This window comes from Felis catus, chromosome C1 (genome assembly GCF_018350175.1).
Source record: "Felis catus isolate Fca126 chromosome C1, F.catus_Fca126_mat1.0, whole genome shotgun sequence".
Classification (NCBI taxonomy): domain Eukaryota; kingdom Metazoa; phylum Chordata; class Mammalia; order Carnivora; family Felidae; genus Felis; species Felis catus.
The window spans coordinates 210,594,813-210,616,162 of NC_058375.1; the positions used below are offsets into that span (position 1 = coordinate 210,594,813).

The 21,350-nt window shown below is 42.6% G+C and overlaps 1 protein-coding gene and 1 long non-coding RNA gene across 9 annotated transcripts in view; one reads left to right on the forward strand and one right to left on the reverse strand.

Annotated features, from left to right (window-relative positions):
* DAW1 (dynein assembly factor with WD repeats 1) overlaps nucleotides 1-21,350 on the forward strand; it is a 69,996-nt gene that overhangs the window by 23,833 nt on the left and 24,813 nt on the right. For 7 of the 8 annotated variants that reach the window (XM_045034579.1, XM_011285645.4, XM_019838796.3 and 4 more), the window contains exons 5-10: nucleotides 4,023-4,145; nucleotides 7,883-7,982; nucleotides 11,814-11,921; nucleotides 14,153-14,259; nucleotides 15,363-15,465; nucleotides 16,542-16,656. In XM_045034579.1, the coding sequence (XP_044890514.1) occupies nucleotides 4,023-4,145; nucleotides 7,883-7,982; nucleotides 11,814-11,921; nucleotides 14,153-14,259; nucleotides 15,363-15,465; nucleotides 16,542-16,656 (656 nt within the window). Of the gene's footprint in view, nucleotides 1-4,022; nucleotides 4,146-7,882; nucleotides 7,983-11,813; nucleotides 11,922-14,152; nucleotides 14,260-15,362; nucleotides 15,466-16,541; nucleotides 16,657-18,684; nucleotides 18,892-21,350 lie in introns of all 8 variants that reach the window. The other variant, XR_006583595.1, reaches the window with a different exon arrangement.
* LOC109502912 lies at nucleotides 15,839-18,412 on the reverse strand. The gene is made up of 3 exons (XR_002161817.2): nucleotides 18,141-18,412; nucleotides 17,382-17,494; nucleotides 15,839-16,551 (listed from the first exon to the last, which is right to left on the reverse strand). It is a non-coding gene; the product is annotated as an uncharacterized LOC109502912 (long non-coding RNA).

Here is a 21,350-nt window from a genome sequence, read left to right on the forward strand (position 1 = left end):
AAATTTAGCCATTCTGACAGGTGTGAGGTGGTATCTTATTGTGGTTTTGATTTCTATTTCTCTGATGATGAATGATGTTGAGCATTTTTTCATGTGTTGGTTGACCATCTGGATGTCTTCTCTGGTGAAGTGTCTATTCATGTCTTTTGCCCATTTCTTCACTGGCTTATTTGTTTTTTGGGGGTTGAGTTTGGTAAGTTCTTTATAGATTTTGGATACTAACCCTTTATCTGATATGTCATTTGCAAATATCTTCTCTCATTCTGTCGGTTGCTTTTTAGTTTTGCTGATTGTTTCCTTTGCTGTGCAGAAGCCTTTTATTTTGATGAGGTCCCAGTAGCTCATTTTTGCTTTTGTTTCCCTTGCCTCCAGAGACGTGAGTAAGAAGTTGCTGCGGGCAAGATGAAAGAGGTTTTGCCTGCTTTCTCTTCGAGGATTTTGATGGCTTCCTGTCTTACACTGAGGTCTTTCATCCATTTTGAGTTTATTTTTGTGTATGGTGTAAGAAAGTGGTCCAGGTTCATTCTTCTGCATGTTGCTGTCCAGTTTTCCCAGCACCACTTGCTGAAGAGACTGTCTTTATTCCATTGGATATTCTTTCCTGCTTTGTCAAAGATTAGTTGGCCATACGTTTGTGGGTCCATTTCTGGGTTCTCTATTCTGTTCCATTAATCTGTGTGTCAGTTTTTGTGCCAGTACCATACTGTCTTGATGATAACAGCTTTGTAATTCATCTTGAAGTCCGGAATTATGATGTCTCCAGTTTTGTTTTTCTTTTTCAGGATTGCTTTGGAAATTCAGGATCTTTTCTGGTTCCATACAAATTTTAAGATTGTTTGTTCCAGCTCTGTGAAGAATCCTGGTGTTATTTTGATAGGGATTGCATTGAATATGTAGATTGCTTTGGATAGTATCGACATTTTAACAATATTTGTTCTTCCAATTCTTGAGCATGGAATATTTTTCCTGTTTTTTGTTTTGGTATCTTGTTCAATTTCTTTCATGAGCTTTCTATAGTTTTCAGTGTATAGACTTTTAACCTCTTTGGTTAGATTTATTCCTAGGTATTTTATGGTTTTTGGTGCAATTGTAAATGGGATCAATTCCTTGGTCTCTCTTTCTGCTGCTTCATTATTGGTGTATAGAAATGCAACTAATTTCTGTGCACTAATTTTATATCTTGTGACTTTGCTGAATTCATGGATCAGTTCTAGCTCAGGCCAATATTATTAACTATAGTGATTATGCCTGTGCATTACATCTCTAGATCTGTTCATCCTACATAACTGCAAATTTATGCTCTTTAACCAATGTCTCCCCATTTCTCCCACTCCCCAGTCCTTGGTGACTACTGTTCTACTGTCTGCTTCTATGAATTTGACTTTTTTTTAGATTCCACCTGTGTGTGAGATCAGACAATATTTGTTTTTCTGTGTCTGGCTTATTTCACTTAGCATAATGCCCTCCAAGTTCGTCCATGTTTTTGCAAGTGGCAGAGTTTCTTTCTTTCTCATGGCTAAATAGTATGACATTCATTCCCTGATGGATATTTGTTGTTTCAGTGTTTTGGCTATTGTGAACAACGCTGCGAAGAACATGCAGTGCAGATACCTCTATGAGACCCTGATTTCATTTTTAAAAAATTTTTTTAACGTTTATTTATTTTTGGGACAGAGAGAGACAGAGCATGAACGGGGGAGGGGCAGAGAGAGAGGGAGACACAGAATCTGAAATAGGCTCCAGGCTCTGAGCCGTCAGCACAGAGCCCGACGCGGGGCTCGAACTCACGGACCGCGAGATCGTGACCTGAGCCGAAGTCGGATGCTCAACCGACCGAGCCACCCAGGCGCCCCTGATTGCATTTTTTAATATACACCCAGAAGTGTGATTGTGGGATCATACGGTAGTTTTATTTTTAATTTTTTGGGGGACCCACCATCCTATCTTCCATCACGACTGTGCCAGATTACTTCCCTGAAAAGCTAAGAGGAAGTGTCTGGAGAAGAATCAAAGGTACACTGCCTCGTCAACCCTTTTGTTTGGTTGAGTTTCCTTGTCAGAATTTATCATTTATCTGTTTACCTTTTATTGTTACCACTTGACACTCAGACTGTTTTTTTAAATTTTATTTATTAATTTATTTCTTCATTTAATTTATTTGTTTTAATTTATTTAAATTTAAGTTAGCATACAGTGCAGTATTGATTTCGAGAGTAGAACTCAATGATTCATCACTTCTGTATAACACCCAGTGCTCATCACAAGTGCCCTGCTTAATGCCCATCACTCACTTAGCGAACCCTAACCCTAACCCTACCCCTAACCCTATCCCGCCTCCCTCCCTCCATGAACTCTCAGTTTGTTCTCTGTATTTAAGAGTCTCTTACGGTTTACCTCCCTCTGTTTTTATCTTACTGTTCCTTCTCTTCCCTTATGTTCATCTGTTGTGTTTCCTAAATTCGACATATGAGTGAAATCATCTGATACTTGTCTTTCTCTGACTGACTTTTTTTTCACTTAGTATAATATACTCTGGTTCCATCCACATTGTCGCAAATGGCCAAATTTCATTCTTTTTTATTGCAGACCAGCTTTTTACTTCTGTGCACTTTTTTCTGTATTGGGGAAGTAGCTTTCCTAATGGAATATTTAAGGAATAACTAAGATAGTATTTTTAACTTTAAAATATTAGAGGTCAAGGGGTGCATAGGTGACTCAGTTGTTTCAGTGTGGTCAACTCTTGATTTTGGCTCGTCATCTCAGGGTCGTGAGATCGAGCCCTTCATTGGGCTCCATGCTGAATGTGGAGCCTGCTTGAGATTCTCTCTCTCTCTCTCTCTCTCTCTCTCTCTCTCTCTCCCCCCCCCACTTGCATGTGCTCTTTCTCTCTAAAATAAAAAACTACATATGAGAGGGCAACGTACAAATTATTCCTGTAGAAGAATAGTCATGTAAGAGGATTGCTAATGTTCAGTAAATATTCACTGACACTTGCTAGTTTGCCAGTCATGTTCCAGGTCCTGGGGATGATGGCAGTAAACCAGATGGGTAGAAGAAAGACTAGCAAAGAGATGAATGTACCTGCTCAGGGTGTGCTTTGGGGTCAAGTTGAGGTCCCAGAGACAGCCAGTGCTGTTGGTCTTGTGGGCCATGAGCAGAAGTTTGAATTTTCCTCTAGATTGTTAGGAAGCCATCAGAGAGAAGTTAAAAAAAAAAACAAAAACCTCCAATTTCGGTGTGGAAGATAGACTCATAAGGAGTAAGGACCATGTGTGAGCCAAGATCTATTAGAAGATGGTTTCATGGTTTAGGCAAGAGACGGAGGCAATGGAGCCTGGTGAAATGCAGCCACACTAGGGGTGTATTTTGAGATTGGGCTCACAGAATTTACTAATAGATTGTGTGTGGTATATGAGGGGATTAGAGGAACCAAAGATGATGCTAAGATTTTATGGGCTGACCAAGGAGAAGAACTGATACTGTTTATTGAGATCTGTTAGAATTTCAGAAAATGTTGCTGATTAATATTATTTAATTCGTAATTATTTATAAGAATGATTATTGGCAGGATTACTCTTAATCTGATTTAGTGGCTCTTTTTTGGTTTAGGGATAAAATTAAAAAAGTTCCTAATAAAAGGATGTAGCTATTGTTCCCAATTTAACGGTTCTCCATACACGATTTCATTTTGTAAAAAGCAAGATGGGGCACCTGGGTGGCTCAGTCTTGGTTAAGCATCTGACTTCAGCTCAGGTCATGATCTCACGGTTTGTGAGTTCGAGCCCTGCCTTGGGCTCTGTGCTGACAGCTCAGAGCCTGGAGCCTGCTTCGGGTTCTGTGTCTCCTTCTCTCTCTGCCCCTCCCATGCTCATGCTCTGTTGCTCTCTCTCTCAAAAACAAAGAAAGATTAAAAAAAAGAAGAGCAAGATAAATGGGGTTATAATCTTGTAGGTAAAAAAACGAGGTCTTTATTAACACCCTGCTGTTGTCACTTTGTGATCTTTTTGTCTCCCGCGTGTTAGCTTTATTACAGGAAGCTATGATCGGACGTGTAAACTTTGGGATACTGCATCTGGAGAGGAGCTTCATACCCTGGAGGGCCACCGGAATGTGGTTTATGCCATAGCATTCAACAATCCGTATGGGTAAACAGACATTCAGTCATTCACTTCTTCCTCGTTAATCCATTAAATCCTTTATTTTCTCTCCATTTATTCATGTCTTCCTCTGTTTTTTGGGGGATGAAAAGAAAAAGAGAACTAAAATTTCCAAGTGCCTGGATGTGTGCTTTGAAAGCTTTTTAAATACCCCTTTCGGTGCTTAAAGGAGTTTGGGGATAGGTCTTCTTGTTCTCACATAAAGTATATAAAGTTCAAGGACCTTTCTCAAAATCACGGGGTAGTTAAGAGGAGAGCTGAAGTCCCAAGTTCAAGCAGGGCTGAGTCCCGTCTCCTGGGAGTTCTCTGACAGGCACTTATGTCCTATTGATGTTTAGAGCACTGGCTTCTGGAGAATGTGACATACCCCCGGAGCATGGTTTACCTTGTTCAGAAGTTAATTTACAGTCTTAGCTGAAAAAAAAAATGGGCCCAGTGGCATGCTAGATAACAGTACAAGATATAATAGCATTTTTAAACCAGCCTCTAGTTAACTGATTCGACAGATGAACCAGTGTTCTCTCTAGCTCTCCTTCTGCATGACGTACTGCTGGTACCCAAGGCTCCCTGGATATTTGTAGAAACTGGGCCATCCACTGGTGAGCTCAGCTTTTCTTCCCACCGGTTAGGTCTAAGTCCACCATGAGTTACTTGTATTTGTCCATAAATCTGCTTATGTTTGTTGTGATTTCAACTTTAATGATCGAATTGAATTAAGTAGTGCTTAAACTAATGAAATATGCATGTGAAAAGAAAGCTGTTATTTTTTCGTGAAAACGTAGCTAAGGTAAATCTTTGAAAAATTGCTAGTGAGTGAAGTAGGTGAGGTCAGTGTAAACATTAGAAAATGCATGGAAACATTTCGAACTATCTTTGTACTCAGATGGTCCTACAAGTGTGTTTAAGTTCTCAAATTGGAACTTGTAGAGGTTGGGTATGATTTCTGTAAGGCAGATAATGAGCTCCAGGTAGCCAAAGAAAAGGCCTTTGCCTCGCGTATTTGAGTAAAAGTTTTTAATGTGTGTCTTTTTTCATGACTGACCACTGTGACTTTTTCCATTCACTAAGCTGTCTCAGTAAATATGTCTCTTTTATGATAGTATTATGATGACTAGAACACAACAGTAAATGGCTTGAAAGTTAGAAGAGAAAGGCCAGTGGGATTTCTCTTGGTGGAGGTTCTGAGGATGATGTGCAACTCCAGCAGAAGCTTGGAGGTGGAAAATAAAGGAGGTGGGAGGGCACCCTGGGGGAGGGCACCCTCCAGCTCCATGGCCTAGGTGGGGCTTTGCCCGGCTCCCCCAGTGCCCCTGGCTCTCTAGTGGATGTTTCCTGGTGAGAATCAGAAGTGGGTGAGCTCAGAGTGTTCTGCGTAGTTTGAACTCTGTTCTGGATGACTGAGTTGTCATGAAGGCTTTGTGTACAAAGGAGGGACGCAATGCAAGTGCCATTTTGGGAGGGCTGTTCTGGCAGAGAGAAGGGGTCAGAGGGTTTGGATTGGGATGAAACAGGAGGCAAGGAATTTAGTTAGGAGGCAGATAAAAAGATACATTCATAGGATGATGAGAACAGTCTAGGGTAGTGGCAGGGGCGATAAAGGGAATCCTATCAAAATCTGATGCACTTAAAGTAGAAACTTTATACCATATACGTTAAAAACTTGATATGTAGGTTGCTAATGTCATTATACCTTTCTAAGATGTAACACAGTTTAAATCATATCAATTGTGATGGCACAATCAAACCTAATTGGTACATTAAAATGATTAAGTATTCCAATTACATTACCAAAAACTTAACTTTGATGTATGTAGTTTTACATTGTAGAGAATGATAGTTTTTATAATGCCTTATTGCACCAACCTGTGGGAGAGAGATTTAATTGATATTATAAATGATAATGCTTTACCTCTACTATAATTCCTACTTCACTTGCAGTGTTATTTAAAGGACTTTAACAGTATGTTCTGCATGATGTAATATAATATCCTATAATATTATACTTACAAGACAGGATATTTTTGCATATCTATCTTAGAACAAAGTTTTGGGGGGATAGAGAGGGGAGGAACTCTTCATCTGTTGGCCTTTCTATTGGATTCTACCAAGACCCCCTGACAAAAAACTCGCTTGTCCGATTACATAGTCTGATGATTTACGTATGGATTAAAGCAGCCTTTTTCACAGCACTTTGGGGGCACTGGGGGTTCAGCAGAGTGAGTTCAAGATTCAAGATCACCACCAGAGAATGAGACGGTGTGTGTGTGTGTGTGTGTGTGTGTGAGAGAGAGAGAGAGAGAGAAAGAGAGAGATAGAGAGAGAGAGACAGAGACAGAGAGACAGAGAGACAGACAGAGATAGAGATAGAAGAACCAGGTTAGTTCTTACATGTTTTATACATTGGGTCGGAAGTAAGGTTTGATTCCATAAAGTAATTCTAAAAACTGTGACATCAGTGTTATCTTTTATAATGTAGTGGTGAATGGGTGTAGAGAGCAGTGTGTGATCCAACAGGAACTGAGAGAGAAACAGCAGCAACTTGAGACAATATGTCTGAGGGGGAGGAGGGCTGGAAAGTGGAGGGAAGGAGCTGACAAAGAGCACACAGTGCTCTCAGCATATCTGAGCAGAAGTCGGACATCAGCAGCTGATGAGAAACGCTCAGACCAGATGGGGAGAGAGTTAGTGCAGACTTTGGGTTGACAACCAGCCTTGAGTGTTAGGAAGCTCGAGGTGGGTGGGTGGGTATTCTCCAGAAGAGTCTGTCCCTGGAGCATGGAGCATGGACAGAAAGGACCTGACTCCTTTAGTATCAGAGACCACAGAAATACTTATGTGGGTGGCCTGAGAACGAAGGAGAGATACAGGGCACTAATGTTAGTTTGGATAAAATATAAATCCTATGACTGTGTCAAGCACATAGAATTTGCTTTAAGATACGTATTTGGGTCTTAAGACCCAATGAGGGTCTTGAACAATGAGCTTGCAGTATAACCGGTGACCCCGTTGGGTGAAGCATTTTGATGAGTTGCTATGAAAGACAGGGGTCAATGGTAAAGGAAAAGATTTAGTTCCATGGTCAAAGGTTATGCGGGCCAACCTACTCTTATCTATCTGGTGTTGATAGTAACCCTGCTCTGCGGTGTACGTGGAAAGCCTCTTGTTTGAAAGGGACTGAGGTCTCACCATATTTCCTCTGAAAACCGTCTTCCTTCACCAAAGAGCTGACAACTGGAATATTAGCAGCATTATTTTCCCAAGGAGACACTAAATTCTCAAAAACTCATCTAGCCATGTGGTTCATTGGATTTCTACCTTTTCATTTTTCTTCTTTTAAATTCAATGTTATCCTTGTCAGTAGATCTAATAGAATTTTTCCGTTTCCTGCCTCTCATACATTTTTAATTTCCATTTGGTAGGAGTTTTCTAAACTAAAAAATTTACCATATTCATTGTGCTAGCTTAAAAACTGATTGTAATCCCAAACGTAAATTTATACTTTCGATGTAAAACATTTTAAATTAAATGCATCATCTTATATTATTGAAAAATCAGACCTTAAAATTGTTATCCACCGAAACAAACGTAAGATTGTTTGTTGTTTCAAAAACGAAGTAAATTTCTGAGGAGATGCAGACCTACGTATTAATGTCTTGTCTTAATTCAGTGTCTCATACAGTGTGTTTGAATTTGTTTTCAAAATCTACCTTTGTTTTAAATTTTAGTGACAAAATTGCCACTGGATCCTTTGATAAGACTTGTAAGCTATGGAGTGTAGACACGGGAAAATGTTACCATACCTTTAGAGGTCATACAGCAGAAATAGTGAGTATATTTATTTTGTTATATTTTTTATGTTGTTGTTTTCCTTCTTCTTCTTCTTCTTCTTCTTCTTCTTCTTCTTCTTCTTCGCTTTTCTCTTTCTCTCTTTTTTAATAGACTTTATTTTTTACAGGAGTTTTATATTCACAACAAGACTGAGTGGAAGGTACAGAGATTTCCCATATATTCCCTCCCGTCCCCCCAAAACCAAGCATGTCCCTTTATGAACATCCCCCACCAAAATGGTACCTTTGTTACAATTGATGGACCTATGTCAACACATCATTGCTATTTCTTTTTAGGAGTCCATTATATAAAAGTGGTGGTTCTACCTTCATGATTAATTTTATAATTCTATCCAGTATATTTAGTTTACATTTATTTCATATGGTGACATTTATGTAAATTACAAGCTATTCAAGTGTTTATATATTAAAGATGTCGTTCAATAACCTGCATCCTGCATTGACCAATTAGATGTGTAATATGATAAACATTTAAGTGCAATATCCAACCTGACTTCTTCTTTTTCATTGACTTGCTTTTGAAGGATTGACTTGATGGGGGTTGATAAAATTCTTAACATAGCTTTTAAAGTACCTTTTTAAAATATATATATATATATATATATATCTATCACGGGAAATATTTAGGCTGATTGTTTCCCGGATATCATTAGAATTCAAATTTGCATAAATAGTTTGATACTCTAAATAGCTTTCACTATTGGGAGGCCTTGACCTTGGCCAATTCTGTGTTACAGCTTATAACAATTAGTGAGATAATTGGCACCCCATGGAACAAATGATAGCTTTTAAAAATAAACAAGCTGCTTATTTTAGGAGTAAAATTTATTTATATTTATCCTTCAAACTCATGGTGTACTCATCCAATAAGGGCTCATGCTATGTTTAATACTTTGCTAGACACTGGGGGATAATGCAGTGAAAAACTATAACCGACTTGTTAATTGCGCTCAGTGTGCACAAAGCGCTGTCCTAAGCCCTTCACATATATTAGCTTAGTTGCATCTCATAACAACCCTAAGGGCTAGATATTTCCCCCTTTTACAGTCCAAGATGCTGAGGCATAGAGTACGTAATTTACCCAAAGTTATAAAAAAGACATAATCCTCATTCTCACACTCCCTTGGAACTTTGAAAAAGTTTTTTTTTTTATATATGGTTCCTAGGAAAATATTGATTTTTTCATAGTCAACAACATTAATCCAATAAATATTTACTAAATATTGGCTGCATGTCAAGCCCTGGCCTACGTGTTTGGCATGCCAAATAGAATCACACATAGATCTTCTTGTCCTGCAGGGATTTTGTACTTTAGTAGAGGGAGTAGAGGCACCAATAAATAAGTTCAAAGATGCTTTGTGGGTGTGCTAGAAGTTCGTGGGGAGTTTAGTGTGGTCACAGAGGGGAGCACCCAGTAGGGGGGTGCTGAGGAGAGACTTTGCTCGTGTACTCAGGACGAGGAAGCAGCATGCCCAGAGGAGGTGTGCAACGGTGGTGGGTGCTTTTGAACTCGGGTGACTCTGTGTGGCCAGAGCAGCACTTCCCAGCCTCACCCTGGGGTGATAGACACAGAATACGCCAACGTGGCTGTGCAACGCACGGAGGGGAGCTGCCTTCTGCCCATGGGCAGCGGTGCTGGCTGAGGACCCCCTTGTGCTGCCCAGCTGCCTGGATTCAAGGCACCTTATCTTGGCACCTGCAACCCATCCAGAGCCACATCGCATGGTGAGCATGATCGAAGTGGCCCATAGTTTTGATTCCTATGCTATACTAAGGAATTAGGGCTTCATCCTGTGGATGGTGCTGTGCTGTTGGGACTCTTAAGCTGGGGGATCGCGTGGTCACTTTGAGTCTTTGGGAAGATCATTCTTTTGGCAGTGTGCAGCGTGATCGGAGGTAGGGGCCGGTGGGGCATCTTGTTTCCAAGCAGAAATGACGGAGGTGTAGGTGGTGGAGGAGTAGGACTGGGTCAGCAAGTAGATGTGAGACCTGAAGGAAAAAAGGGCCCCCAGAGAGATTCCCTGATTTCAGACAACGGCAGTACCGTTCACCAATTCTCTATATAAAAGGGAAAGCAGCTCTGTGTTCACATGACTCACGTGTCTTAGACTGATTGGTCCAAGCTGCCCGCGTGATGTCCATCGGAGGCCCTTTGGGCTTGAACTGAGTGGCAAAGTCTGGGCAGGAGACACGGATATGTGGGTGAGTCAGTGGTATTAGGGGGGCAGTGGGGACCACCGAGGAAGTGAAATTTCTGAAAGGAAAAGGGTCAGTATGGGGAGAAGTGTGATGGCATCTTGAGCAGACGGAGAAGAGAAGAACCCTCCAAAAGATACAAAAAACAGACAGGAAGCAAAAGAAGAAAAGCAGAGCAGGGTCATGGCTGTCAAGAGGGAAGGAAATATGGAGAAGAAAGGGGTCAACACTGCAGATGTCAAGGAGGTTAAGCGGGATGACCGACAGAGCCATCGGATCGGCCCTGTAACCAAAGTGGTTCCAGCAGAGTTGAAGAGTGGGGGATGGGCAGCCAGGGATTTGGTGGTGAAAGGGAAAAAGTAGTCGAAGAGGGGGCACATAGAGTCAAGGGAGGGTTTGTTTTTGTGTGGGAAAAGCCCAAGCATGTTTCTAGGCCACTAGGAGGGGTCTAGTCCAGAAGGAGAGAAAAAATCAGTGGGCACGTGGCTCCTGGGTATGTGGGCAAGAGGGTGTCTCAGAAGGGCGAAGGGATCCCTCTGCACCTGAGACGGACGGAAGGGAGGAGAGGCCCAGGTGAGGAAGTCCCGCCCCCCCCTTCCCCCCCAAAGATGAGTTTTCTCAGGGAAATAGTAGGAGGCCAGGCTATCTGTGGAGGAGGGGTGAAACAGACCGGGGACAAGAGTGGGGAAAGGGACAATGTACTGAGGCAGAGGCACGTTCATGACGTCGGGAAGGGTGCTGAACACACAGCTGAGGACAGAAGGCACGAACGAGCAACGCCATAACCTGCTGTGCAGTTTTCTGAAGCTGAGTGGTGACGGAGGGCAAGTGAGTGAACGCAATGGCAGTTGCTACAGTTGGTGGGAGTCTTACGGATGGCGCAGTGGAAAGACAGGGAGTGAGGTATTGAGGATACTGGCAGGAGCCATGTTCTCAAGATGTCAGCTGAGTGGGGGATGAGGGGCCGGGAAAAGGCAGGGGTCTGAATGAGATGGAAAATGTCCTGAGGATGGCTTGGTGAGGAAGGAAGCGGAAGTCCTGGGAAATTGTAACTCGGGATTGATGTATTGGTAGTGAATTTTCTAGAGGAAGTGATGTCAAAGTCCAGGGTGTGGCCATGGGAGTGATTATGAAAGGGAGTGCAGGGTCACGGGTCTGGGGTACTGGACTGGTGCCTCACAGGAAGGCCGCGTAGGACTTGGACTTGAGACTAAAATCCAGTAGCCAAAGTCCTTGGTGAGTGAGGGGGAGGATTGAAAGGACTGTGAAGTTAACACCCCGGAAGCCGGAAGCCAGAAAACACGAATCTCATCTCGAAGGAGATGGGTTTGCTTTTGTTCGTGTTCTGTGGTCTGGAAGCGGGGAGGGGTGCCAGTGCCCCTGAAATCCTGAGCCCGGTGCCGTGGGAGAACAGGAAGCTTCTTCCCAAGAGGAGAGTGCTTCGGGATCGAACCGGCACAAGGCAGGCCACCCGGATCTGATGTTTCACTGCGTGGTTTACAAAGAATTAGGCTGAATCCAAGGTGGTTGCGTCTCAAAGCTTTTCTATGCAAAATTGACGGCGTAAAACTCTTCTCTCTCTCTCAAATCTCTTCCACTTCCTGTAATTCAGGTGTGTTTGTCATTCAATCCTCAAAGCACCCTCGTGGCCACTGGCAGCATGGACACAACAGCCAAACTGTGGGACATTCAGAACGGAGAGGAAGCGCTCACTTTGACGGTACGTTCAAAATGCCGACAGCCTCCGGAGCCTTGCATTTTCATTCGCCGCCCTTTAGCACCGGCCTATCATTTGAGTTTGTTTCTATTTTTGTGTTTATTGCAAACTGACCTCTTGGGCTTTCAGACTCTGCAGTGAAAAGAGTGTCCCGGTTGGTTTGCTGGCTCTTCCAAAAGGCTTTGATGGGAGAGCTGGGGAAGCCACGCGGGCTCTTTCCTGTGACTGGCTTTAGTCTGTAAACCATACCAACTGTGACTTAAAGCCACCGCCGTCTTCCTGGCTTAAAGCCAAGTAGGAGGAGGCTGGCACTTTCTGGAAGGGGTGGAAGTGGAGAACTTGCCAGAAGTTTCCTTAAAAAGATGACTGCCCCCTCCGTCCTCCACCCACCCCCCACCCCCCCAGTCTTAGAAGCCTTCTGTGTTACAAAGTCTGAAATGACAAGGGGCCAGCGGAAGGAGGAGCAAGGCCACCGGGCACCGCCCATAGCCCCGGTGCTGCCTGTCCCCACAGGGGCCTCTGTCCACTGCCACCAGGCGTCCAGCACTTCCCTGCCGCCTCTGCTTCTCCCCACCGCGGCCCACACCCCCGTACAAAAATAGGGTGATTCTCTGTGCCGATCGGTGGGAACTGCTAGCTGGAAAACCCAAGTCTTATCCTTCCAAATTATAAATGGACATTAAACACAGGACCCCTCTCCTAGGAGAGCTTTTTCCAAGAAAGTTACAAAATGGTCCGGAGAGAGAAAAAGCACCCTTTTTAACTAACGCCGAGGGATGCAGGGTGCCAGCCTTCATTAGCGTAAGCATCCTCCTTCCATCTTCGTTCTCATCCTGTCCGAGGGCGGCTGCCTCTGCATTACCTCCTCTTTCAGACACATGCCTGACAGTCCTCGAAGGACGCATCTGTCCCTGCACACCTACACCTGCCTGCCGCCAGAGAACACGTTCGTTTCGTGTGTTCGGAATTGCAATGTTCAGCCTCATTTAGTTTTTTGCCATTCGGGATCAACCAGAAATTTGATTTGTAAATGAACCTTTCCGCTACTTAAAAAAGTAATATATGTTAATTTGCTACAATAATTAGAGAAACAAGGGAGACACTGCAGAGTAGAATCTGCTGCAGAGAAGGGCTTCTTCGGATTGTCTCAGGACGTCTGATGCATCAACCGTAGACAGGGACCAGGTGAAAGTCAGGCCAAAGGCCAGATATTTATTAACCTATTTGATGTTAAGTCATCATAAGAATATCCTTTAATTTTTTTTCAATGTTTATTTCTGAGAGAGAGAGAGAGAGAGGGAGAGAGAGAGAGAGAGAGAGAGAGAGAGAGAGAGAGAATGAGTGGGGGAAGGGTAGAGAGAGAGGGAGACACAGAATCCCAAACAGGCTCCAGGCTCCGAGCTGTCAGCACAGAACCTGATGTGGGGCTCAGACTCGTGAACTGCGAGATCACGACCTGAGCTGAAGTCAGACACTTAACCGACCAAGCCACCCCGGTGCCCCAAGAATATCCTTTTTTTTTAAGTTATTAACTTTATTTCACAAACTTGCCTATTGTTAACCCATAAAGCGCAGAGCCCTTTTATTTTTCTTATAATCATTTTAAGTTTATTTTTTGAGAGAGAGAGAGTGTGTGTGTGTGCGTGTGTGTGTGTGTGTGTGTGCAAGAGAGCTTGAAGGAGAGGTAGAGAGGGAGGGAGACAGAGAATCCCAAGCAGGCTCCACACTGTCAGTGCAGAGCCCAACGCGGGGCTCGATTTCACACACCGTGAGATCATGACCTGAGCTGAGATCAAGAGTCAGATGCCTAACCCACTGAGCCACGCAGGCTCCCTGCATACAGCTCTTCTAAAAGTGTTTTTAAGACAATGTGAAAAAAGCCCTCTGATTTCCCAAATCATGCTCTCGCCCTGTCCATTCAAACAGAAACAAAAATTAAAAAAAAAAATAGCTGTACTATGTAAAAATGACCTGATTTAAGTGTGTAAGTCAACTTTTAGAAAAATTTAGTCAAGTGCCACTTTCCCCAAACTCTAGTTTCCAAACATTTCCCCGGAAAGAAACCTGTGCCCATTTGCAATCTCTCCCTATTGCCACCCCCAGTCAACCACTAATCTTTTTTTCCCCCTATAGAGTTTTGCCTTTTCTAGCATTCTCTTATCAACTAGGATATTGTGCATTTGTAGGGAGTGTTTTTCCACAGGTGTGCGTGACGGTATCCACTCTCTTTCTAGGGACATTCGGCTGAAATCATCTCTTTGTCCTTTAACACCTCGGGAGACAGAATCATCACAGGGTCTTTTGATCATACAGTTGCAGTGTGGGAAGCTGAAACTGGAAGGTATTCTCTGTCTTTAGGAATATTAAAATCTGTGGGGCGCCTGGGTGGCTCCGTCGGTTAAGCGTACAACTTCGGCTCAGGTCACGATGTCATGGTTCGTGGGTTCGAGCCCCACATCAGGCTCTGAGCTGTCAGAGCCTGGAGCCTGCTTCGGATTCTGTCTCCCTCTCTGCCCTACCCCTGCTCATGCTCTCTCTCTCTCTCTCAAAAATAAAATAAGAAAACATTAAAAAAATTTAAAACCTAAATCAGAGGGTTAAGAAGACCATCTTTGCTGTTCATTAGTTTAATCTTATATCTATTAAGTGTGCTTTGGATTCTATAGGAATAGGACACACCACAAATAAATTAATTCATTATTTAATGGTATTTCTGATCCATAAAACATGTGTATCTTCTTAGAATTCTGAGCAAATAATGCCACACAGCAACATACGAGGAGAATGTTAACGGTAGCCTGGGTGTATGGCTGTTACTTATTCTGTATACTATGTAATCAAATTTCAGTGGCTTCTCATTATGGTAGGCATGGATATCAGGAGTAAATAAAATCATGGCTAATTTCCCCTACTTAATTTAGTCCACGAACTTCAATTTCCTTCCTAATTATTTTTGGTTCTAGTTGCTAAGATGTTAACTAAATTAGACTATTTGTTCTATAAAGCCCTGCCTTGGACCTGTCTGCATCTTGGTAAGGGGGCTAATCATCAGGGGTAGCAATCGAGATGAGGAAGGGCCCTTCAGACACTTGAGGGGAAGTTTCTGAACTACCAGGGGGTCCGCTCATCCAGTGTAAGAGCGCTTCCAGAATTTCAGACCATCTTTATTATTTTTTACCCATGGCTTTCTGAGGTCTTGTCTTAAGTAATGTTGCCATCTTTGAGTGCTTAAAGTTTTGGTATATTTCTGCTGAAATGAAATGAGTAGCCTAGTTGACTCTTTTTGAGCTATAGTAAAGCCATCATTGTTTGGTCATCAAAGATGTTATTTTGTAAAAACCAAAGTTTAGATTCTTACACCCACAGGGGGCTAGACATCATTATTTGGGCACATATCCTGACGTGTGGCATCGTTCACCAGCATGCATCCTTTCCATTCTGCAGGAAGGTGTATACCCTAGTTGGGCATTGTGCTGAGATTAGCAGTGCTTCATTCAACTGGGATTGCTCTCTGATATTAACCGGCTCTATGGACAAAACCTGCATGGTGAGCTCAAGAAACACCTTTGCTTTACAGTTCTTGTGTGCATGCTTTTACTGTGTCAGACATTCCCTGCAACATTAACAAATCTCAAAGGTACTGTAAAATTAAGATATTAATTTATAAATGATAGTTGGCATTAAAAAATTTTTTTAAATGTTCTATTTATTTTTGAGACAGAGAGAGACAGAGCAGGAGCAGGGGAGGGGCAGAGAGAGAGGGAGACACAGAATCCAAAGCAGGATCCAGGCTGTGAGCTGTCAGCACAGAGCCTGATGTGGGGCTTGAACTCACAAACCGTGAGATCATGACCTGAGCTGAAGTCAGACGCTTAACTGACTGAGCCACCCAGGCGCCCCCTTTTTAAAAAAATTTTTTAAATGTTTTATTTATTTTTGAGACAGAGAGGATAGTTGGCATTTTTAAATGTTGTTTCTGATCTCCCGAGTTTAAAGAAACTATGTAGTAACACAATGTTAATTGAATCAGATCAAACAATGTTAATTATTACAAGATCTTTAAAAAAAATAAAAGGCATGTTATTTTTCTTTATTCTCTCTGTTCATTTGTTGAACTTTGATTAGAGGCAGTCTCAATGAGGCTCAGCACAACGTCTCCCTGCCTTTAACTTTCTTTTGCTAAGAAATATGCTCTGAAATTATTATTTGATTACACATCCAATGTATTATAACCTTAGTGTACTTTTCACGTGCTGGCGTTACAGTTTTAGATCAAGCTCCTTATCATTTGATGACCTTCTTATGAAAAGAGGACACTTCCTCTCCAGTCAGCGAAGCAGGCACTTTGAGATTTTTCCTACTATCGTGGCAGATTTGTACTACCCATCCTAAATGTCTGTCTCTGATCTTCTCCTCGTCCAAAGTGTGCCTTGTTAGTTGGTTGGCTGTGGTCTCTTGTCATGAATCCAGGTAGAATTAACAGAACATGTGAAAATGATACACATGATCTTGGCCCAGTTATTTAGCCAGCCGTTCGCATGTCATCAAGACTACTATTTGCTGTTTTTGCACTTCAGACAGGAAGTTATCATAGTCGTCTTTTTTTTTTTTTTTTACTTGTAGCTGTGGGACGCTGCAAATGGAAAATATGTGGCAACATTAACAGGCCATGATGATGAAATACTAGACAGCTGTTTTGATTACACTGGAAAACTTATTGCTACTGCTTCAGCCGATGGTAGGTCATCGGTTCATACATTTAATTTATGGGGGGGGGGATTTATGCTTTGTTTGAGAAACATGTATAATTCTACACTATAGGTCATCTACCTGATGACCAGCTGTGGTACAAACCACATGTGCCTCATCTCTGTGATGTTGGTATCTATGCCCGTATCGTATTCTTGGTAACCATGTCACGATATCTGTGTCACCTCCTTGGCAACCACGTCTGGTGTTATACTCGGTCTTCACACCTCCTTGATGACTATGGATGGTGGTATATTCTGGATCATCTCCCTAATCCTGCATTATGCTACACTGTGTTGACCTCATCAACTTGACCACCATCCATAGAGCTATAATAAGTCTGTATTATCTCCTGTATCCACACGTGCTGCTCCATTACGTATAGCGCACCTTTGTGACGAACACACATGATGCTGTGTTATATGTCATCTTCTCACTTACCATTGATGAGTCTACACTATATCTGCATCATCTTATTGGTAACCGTGGACTGGTGGTAAACTGTGCGTGCCTCAACTCATTGAAGACCACATATGATGCTACAATACATCTCTGTCATCTTCCTGTTGACCGTGCATATTATTATGCCCATCTCATCCCTCCAGGACACAAGTTACAGGGTACATCTACTCCAGCCCTGGGTCAACAAGTAAGACCCTACATTATACCATCATCCCCTCCTGATGGCCGTAAATGATAACACACCATACTCACATTTTCTTAAAAACCATGCACGATATTCCATTTCACTCCATCATCTCCTTGATTGCTGCCTAGGAGGTATCCTCTCCTTGATAACCGTGTATGGTTACCATGAACTCACCTTGCTGACAAATAAATATGATGTTACACCATGTCTTTGACATGTCACTGAAAGCTGCATATCATGCTATGTGACATCTGTCCCCCCTCATTGACAAGCATCGGTATTACAACGTTATGAATACACTCTGTCTTGGGTGGTAATTTATTATACTAAACAACAGGTCACCCTCATAACTATGTATTCCTGACAAGCATGTAAGAGACTCCACGACTTCCGCATCATTTGCTGGCAACCCTGTCATTATGTCCACATCACGTCCTTGACAGCTGCATGCGATGACACATCTGCACCATCTCCTTGGCCAGCATACGTGACGCTATACTAAGTCTATGTCATCTCATGACATCACACAACCATGTATGATGCTCTTCTTTGAGTCATCACTCTGATAATAAAGTATGATGCTACACTGTGTCATCTTCCTGAAGACTGCAGGTAATGCTACCCCACACCTGTGTTATCCAGCTGATGACCACGTATGCAGCTGCACCTCGTGTGCATAATTCTTTTAATAGCCACCTACGATGCTACATTATGTCCGCACCGTATTCTTTCTATTCGGGAAAGACTAGAATCACTGCTAGGGGGGCTTAACAGATGGTAGAGAAAACAAAAGGAGAAGAATTGAACGTGCAGTTCATTCTTACCCATTCCTCAGCATCCTGATCTCCAGACCTGGCTTCTTTCTGCTCCCCTAGTGCTGACACAATGTAGTAAATCTCTCTATATGAGGATTACATTTTAAGTTACACTTAAATGACTTTGTTATCATTTAAAGACCACACTGGATGCTGCACTCTTATCTGCCTCATCTCCTTGGCAAGCTGGTGTGGTGCTATCCAAAGTCTACCTAATCTCCTGGGTAACCATATGCAATGCTATTCCATGAGAGACCTCACCTTGGTAGCCAAGTATGATGCTGAACTGTCATCTCCCTGGAGACCAAATGTGATGCTACACTGTGTCTATATCATCCACCTGATGACCATGAAGGGAGCCACAGAAGTCCACATTATCCCTCTAATGACCACGTACGATGCTATCTTGTGTCTATATCATATACCCGACTGCTATGTTTTAATTTACAGTCCTTGTCATTCTCTTTAAAATCTTGTATGATACTACACTATACCTTCATCTAATCACTTATAACCATGTATGATCCTCTGCCATATCTTCACCACTTCCTAGAAATTTATGTGCGACGCTGTAATATTTCTACCTCATCACCTCGGCAAACACGTCTTCAAGATCCGCTATGTCTGCTTCACCTCACTTACAAAACTACATGATTCCACATCATGTCTGGATTGTGTTTTTGAAATCTGCTCCTCAGGCTATACCTTTTGTGTCACCTTGAGTGCTACGTGTGATGCCCTAGTGCCTGTCATCTCAATGGTAGGCTCGTATAACGTTAATCTGTGTCAACAATTAATAATGTTATGTGATGCTTAAGTGCTCGCTACCCTCCATTAATGATGGTACACTCTGATAGCATCATCTCCCTGGCAACCATATATAATGCTACACTGTGTGTCATACCCTGAAAATTACCTCATCTCCCTGACAATCAAGTAAGGTACTGTGCTGTTTCTGTGTTATCTCCTAAAACACATGTATGATGTTATACTATGTCTCATGTTCTTCCTAGCAACATATAAAGCTATATCATTTTCTTGATAATCATGTATGATGTCTATACTAGGAGAGATTCCTTGATGACCATGCATGATGCTACATGATATATGCACCATATCCTAGAAAACCATGCTACATTATGTGAAACCCCCTGTACAAGTATGTGTCATGCTCTACGATTACTACATCACCCCTTTAACAACCCTGCAACATGCGACTAAACTATTTCTGTATTATGTCCGTGATGATCATGTATGACGCCATGCTATGTCTGTGTCGTTTGGAAAACAGGATATGGTGATGCATTATTTCTGTGTTACTTTTCTGTCTATTATTTGTGATGTTGAAATTTATGTGTCTTGTATTCCTGATCAACACCTACGACATTACAATATGTCTGTGGCGAGCCTATTATGTCCACATATGACACAAGTTGTGTCTATATCATCCCTCTGATGACCACATATGACACCGCACTGTGTGTCCTCTCCCTGATAATGTACGACACCACGCCATATTTGCATCACTTCCCTGACAGCCAGGGTGATGCTACACCATTTCTGGTCATCTCCTTGACGACCACGTACGAAGCCATGCTGTGTCTCATCATGTCTTGGTCAGCGAATGAAGCTATAGATTCTGTTTGCATATTTCTTAACAGTCATGCGTGATGCTCTATTATAAGGAATCTCCTGACAATCACGTATGGTGCTGTGAGATATCTGTGTCATCTTGCCCACTGCGCGCGACCCTGCACTGTCTGTGGCCAGCCCATGTGATGGCATCCTGTAACTGCATCACCTCTTTGATAACTGTATTCGTTTGCCAGGGCTGCCATAAGAGAGTACAACAGACTGAGTGGCTTAAAAGACAGACATTTCTCTTCTCACAATTCTGGAAGCTACAGGTTCAAGATCAAGGTGCTGGCAGCGTTGGTTTCTTCTGAGGCCTGCAGATGGCAGTTTTCTCCCTGTGTCTTCACATGGTCTTCCCTTTGCACGTGTCTGTGTCCTAATCTCTTTTTCTTACAAGGGCACCGGCTATATTGGGTTAGGGCACACTCTAAGGACCTCATGTTAATCTCATTTCTTCTTTAAAGACCCAATCTTGGGGCACCTGGGTGTCTCAGTTGGTTAAATGTCCGACTTCGGCCAAGGTCATGATCTCGCGGTTGGTGGGTTTGAGCCCCGAGTCAGGCTCTGTGTTGACAGTTCAGAGCCTGGAGCCTGCTTCGGATTCTGTGTGTCCCTCTCTCTCTCCCCCTCCCCGGCTCGTACTTTGTCTGTCTCTCTCTTAAAAATAAACATTTAAAAATTAAAAAGAAATAAAATAAAAAGACCCAATCTCCAAGTAAGCAACTTCTGAGGCACGGTGGGTTGGAAATTCAACATATGAGTTTTGTGGGGACCGCAGTTTGGCCCAATAACAGCATGTGCGACATACAGCATGTTTGTGTCTTTTGCCTGAAGACTTCTCTTCTTGCAAATCCCACAGTATGACATGTCTGTATCGTGTCTTTGCTAATCATGCTACACTCTGTCTGTATCATCTTTTAACCTACTGTACACGATGCTACATTGTGACTTCCCCACCTCCCGAGAGCCATGGATGATGCTATACCAGGGATAAACTCCCTGAAGACGGTGAATGACGCTTCTTGACGTCTGCATCATATCCTTGACAAAAACATGAGATGCCACACTCTGGATCATATCTTAAGTATGTGTCATGGTGTGCGATTACTCCAGAATGTTTCAATACATACATAATGCTCTGCCATTATTCAGGTCTTTGACAACCTCGTAAGGGTATATGCTGTATATCCTATACTGTGTTTATATCATCTCCTTGATAACCATGGGGAGCGCTATGCTATTTTGCAGCATCTCCTAGACAGCTAAGTGTGATGCTAAGTGTGACAGTATGTGTCATGTCCATGATGACCACCATGTATGATGCTCCAATATATCTTGCCACCTGTTGATGACCCCATATGTTGCTACGCTGTGTGTTTTAATCTCTTTGGACAAGCATACATCGTGCTATACTATGTCTGCCTCGTCTCTGTGATGGCCACATAGGACACTATGTCTGTGTCATGCTCCCATGAATGCGTATCATGCTGTGCTATGATTGTGTCATCACCATGTCAACACGCATAAGCCTCCACTGTGTCTAAGGCATCTCTTTGATATTCACATATGATGTTTTATCATGTC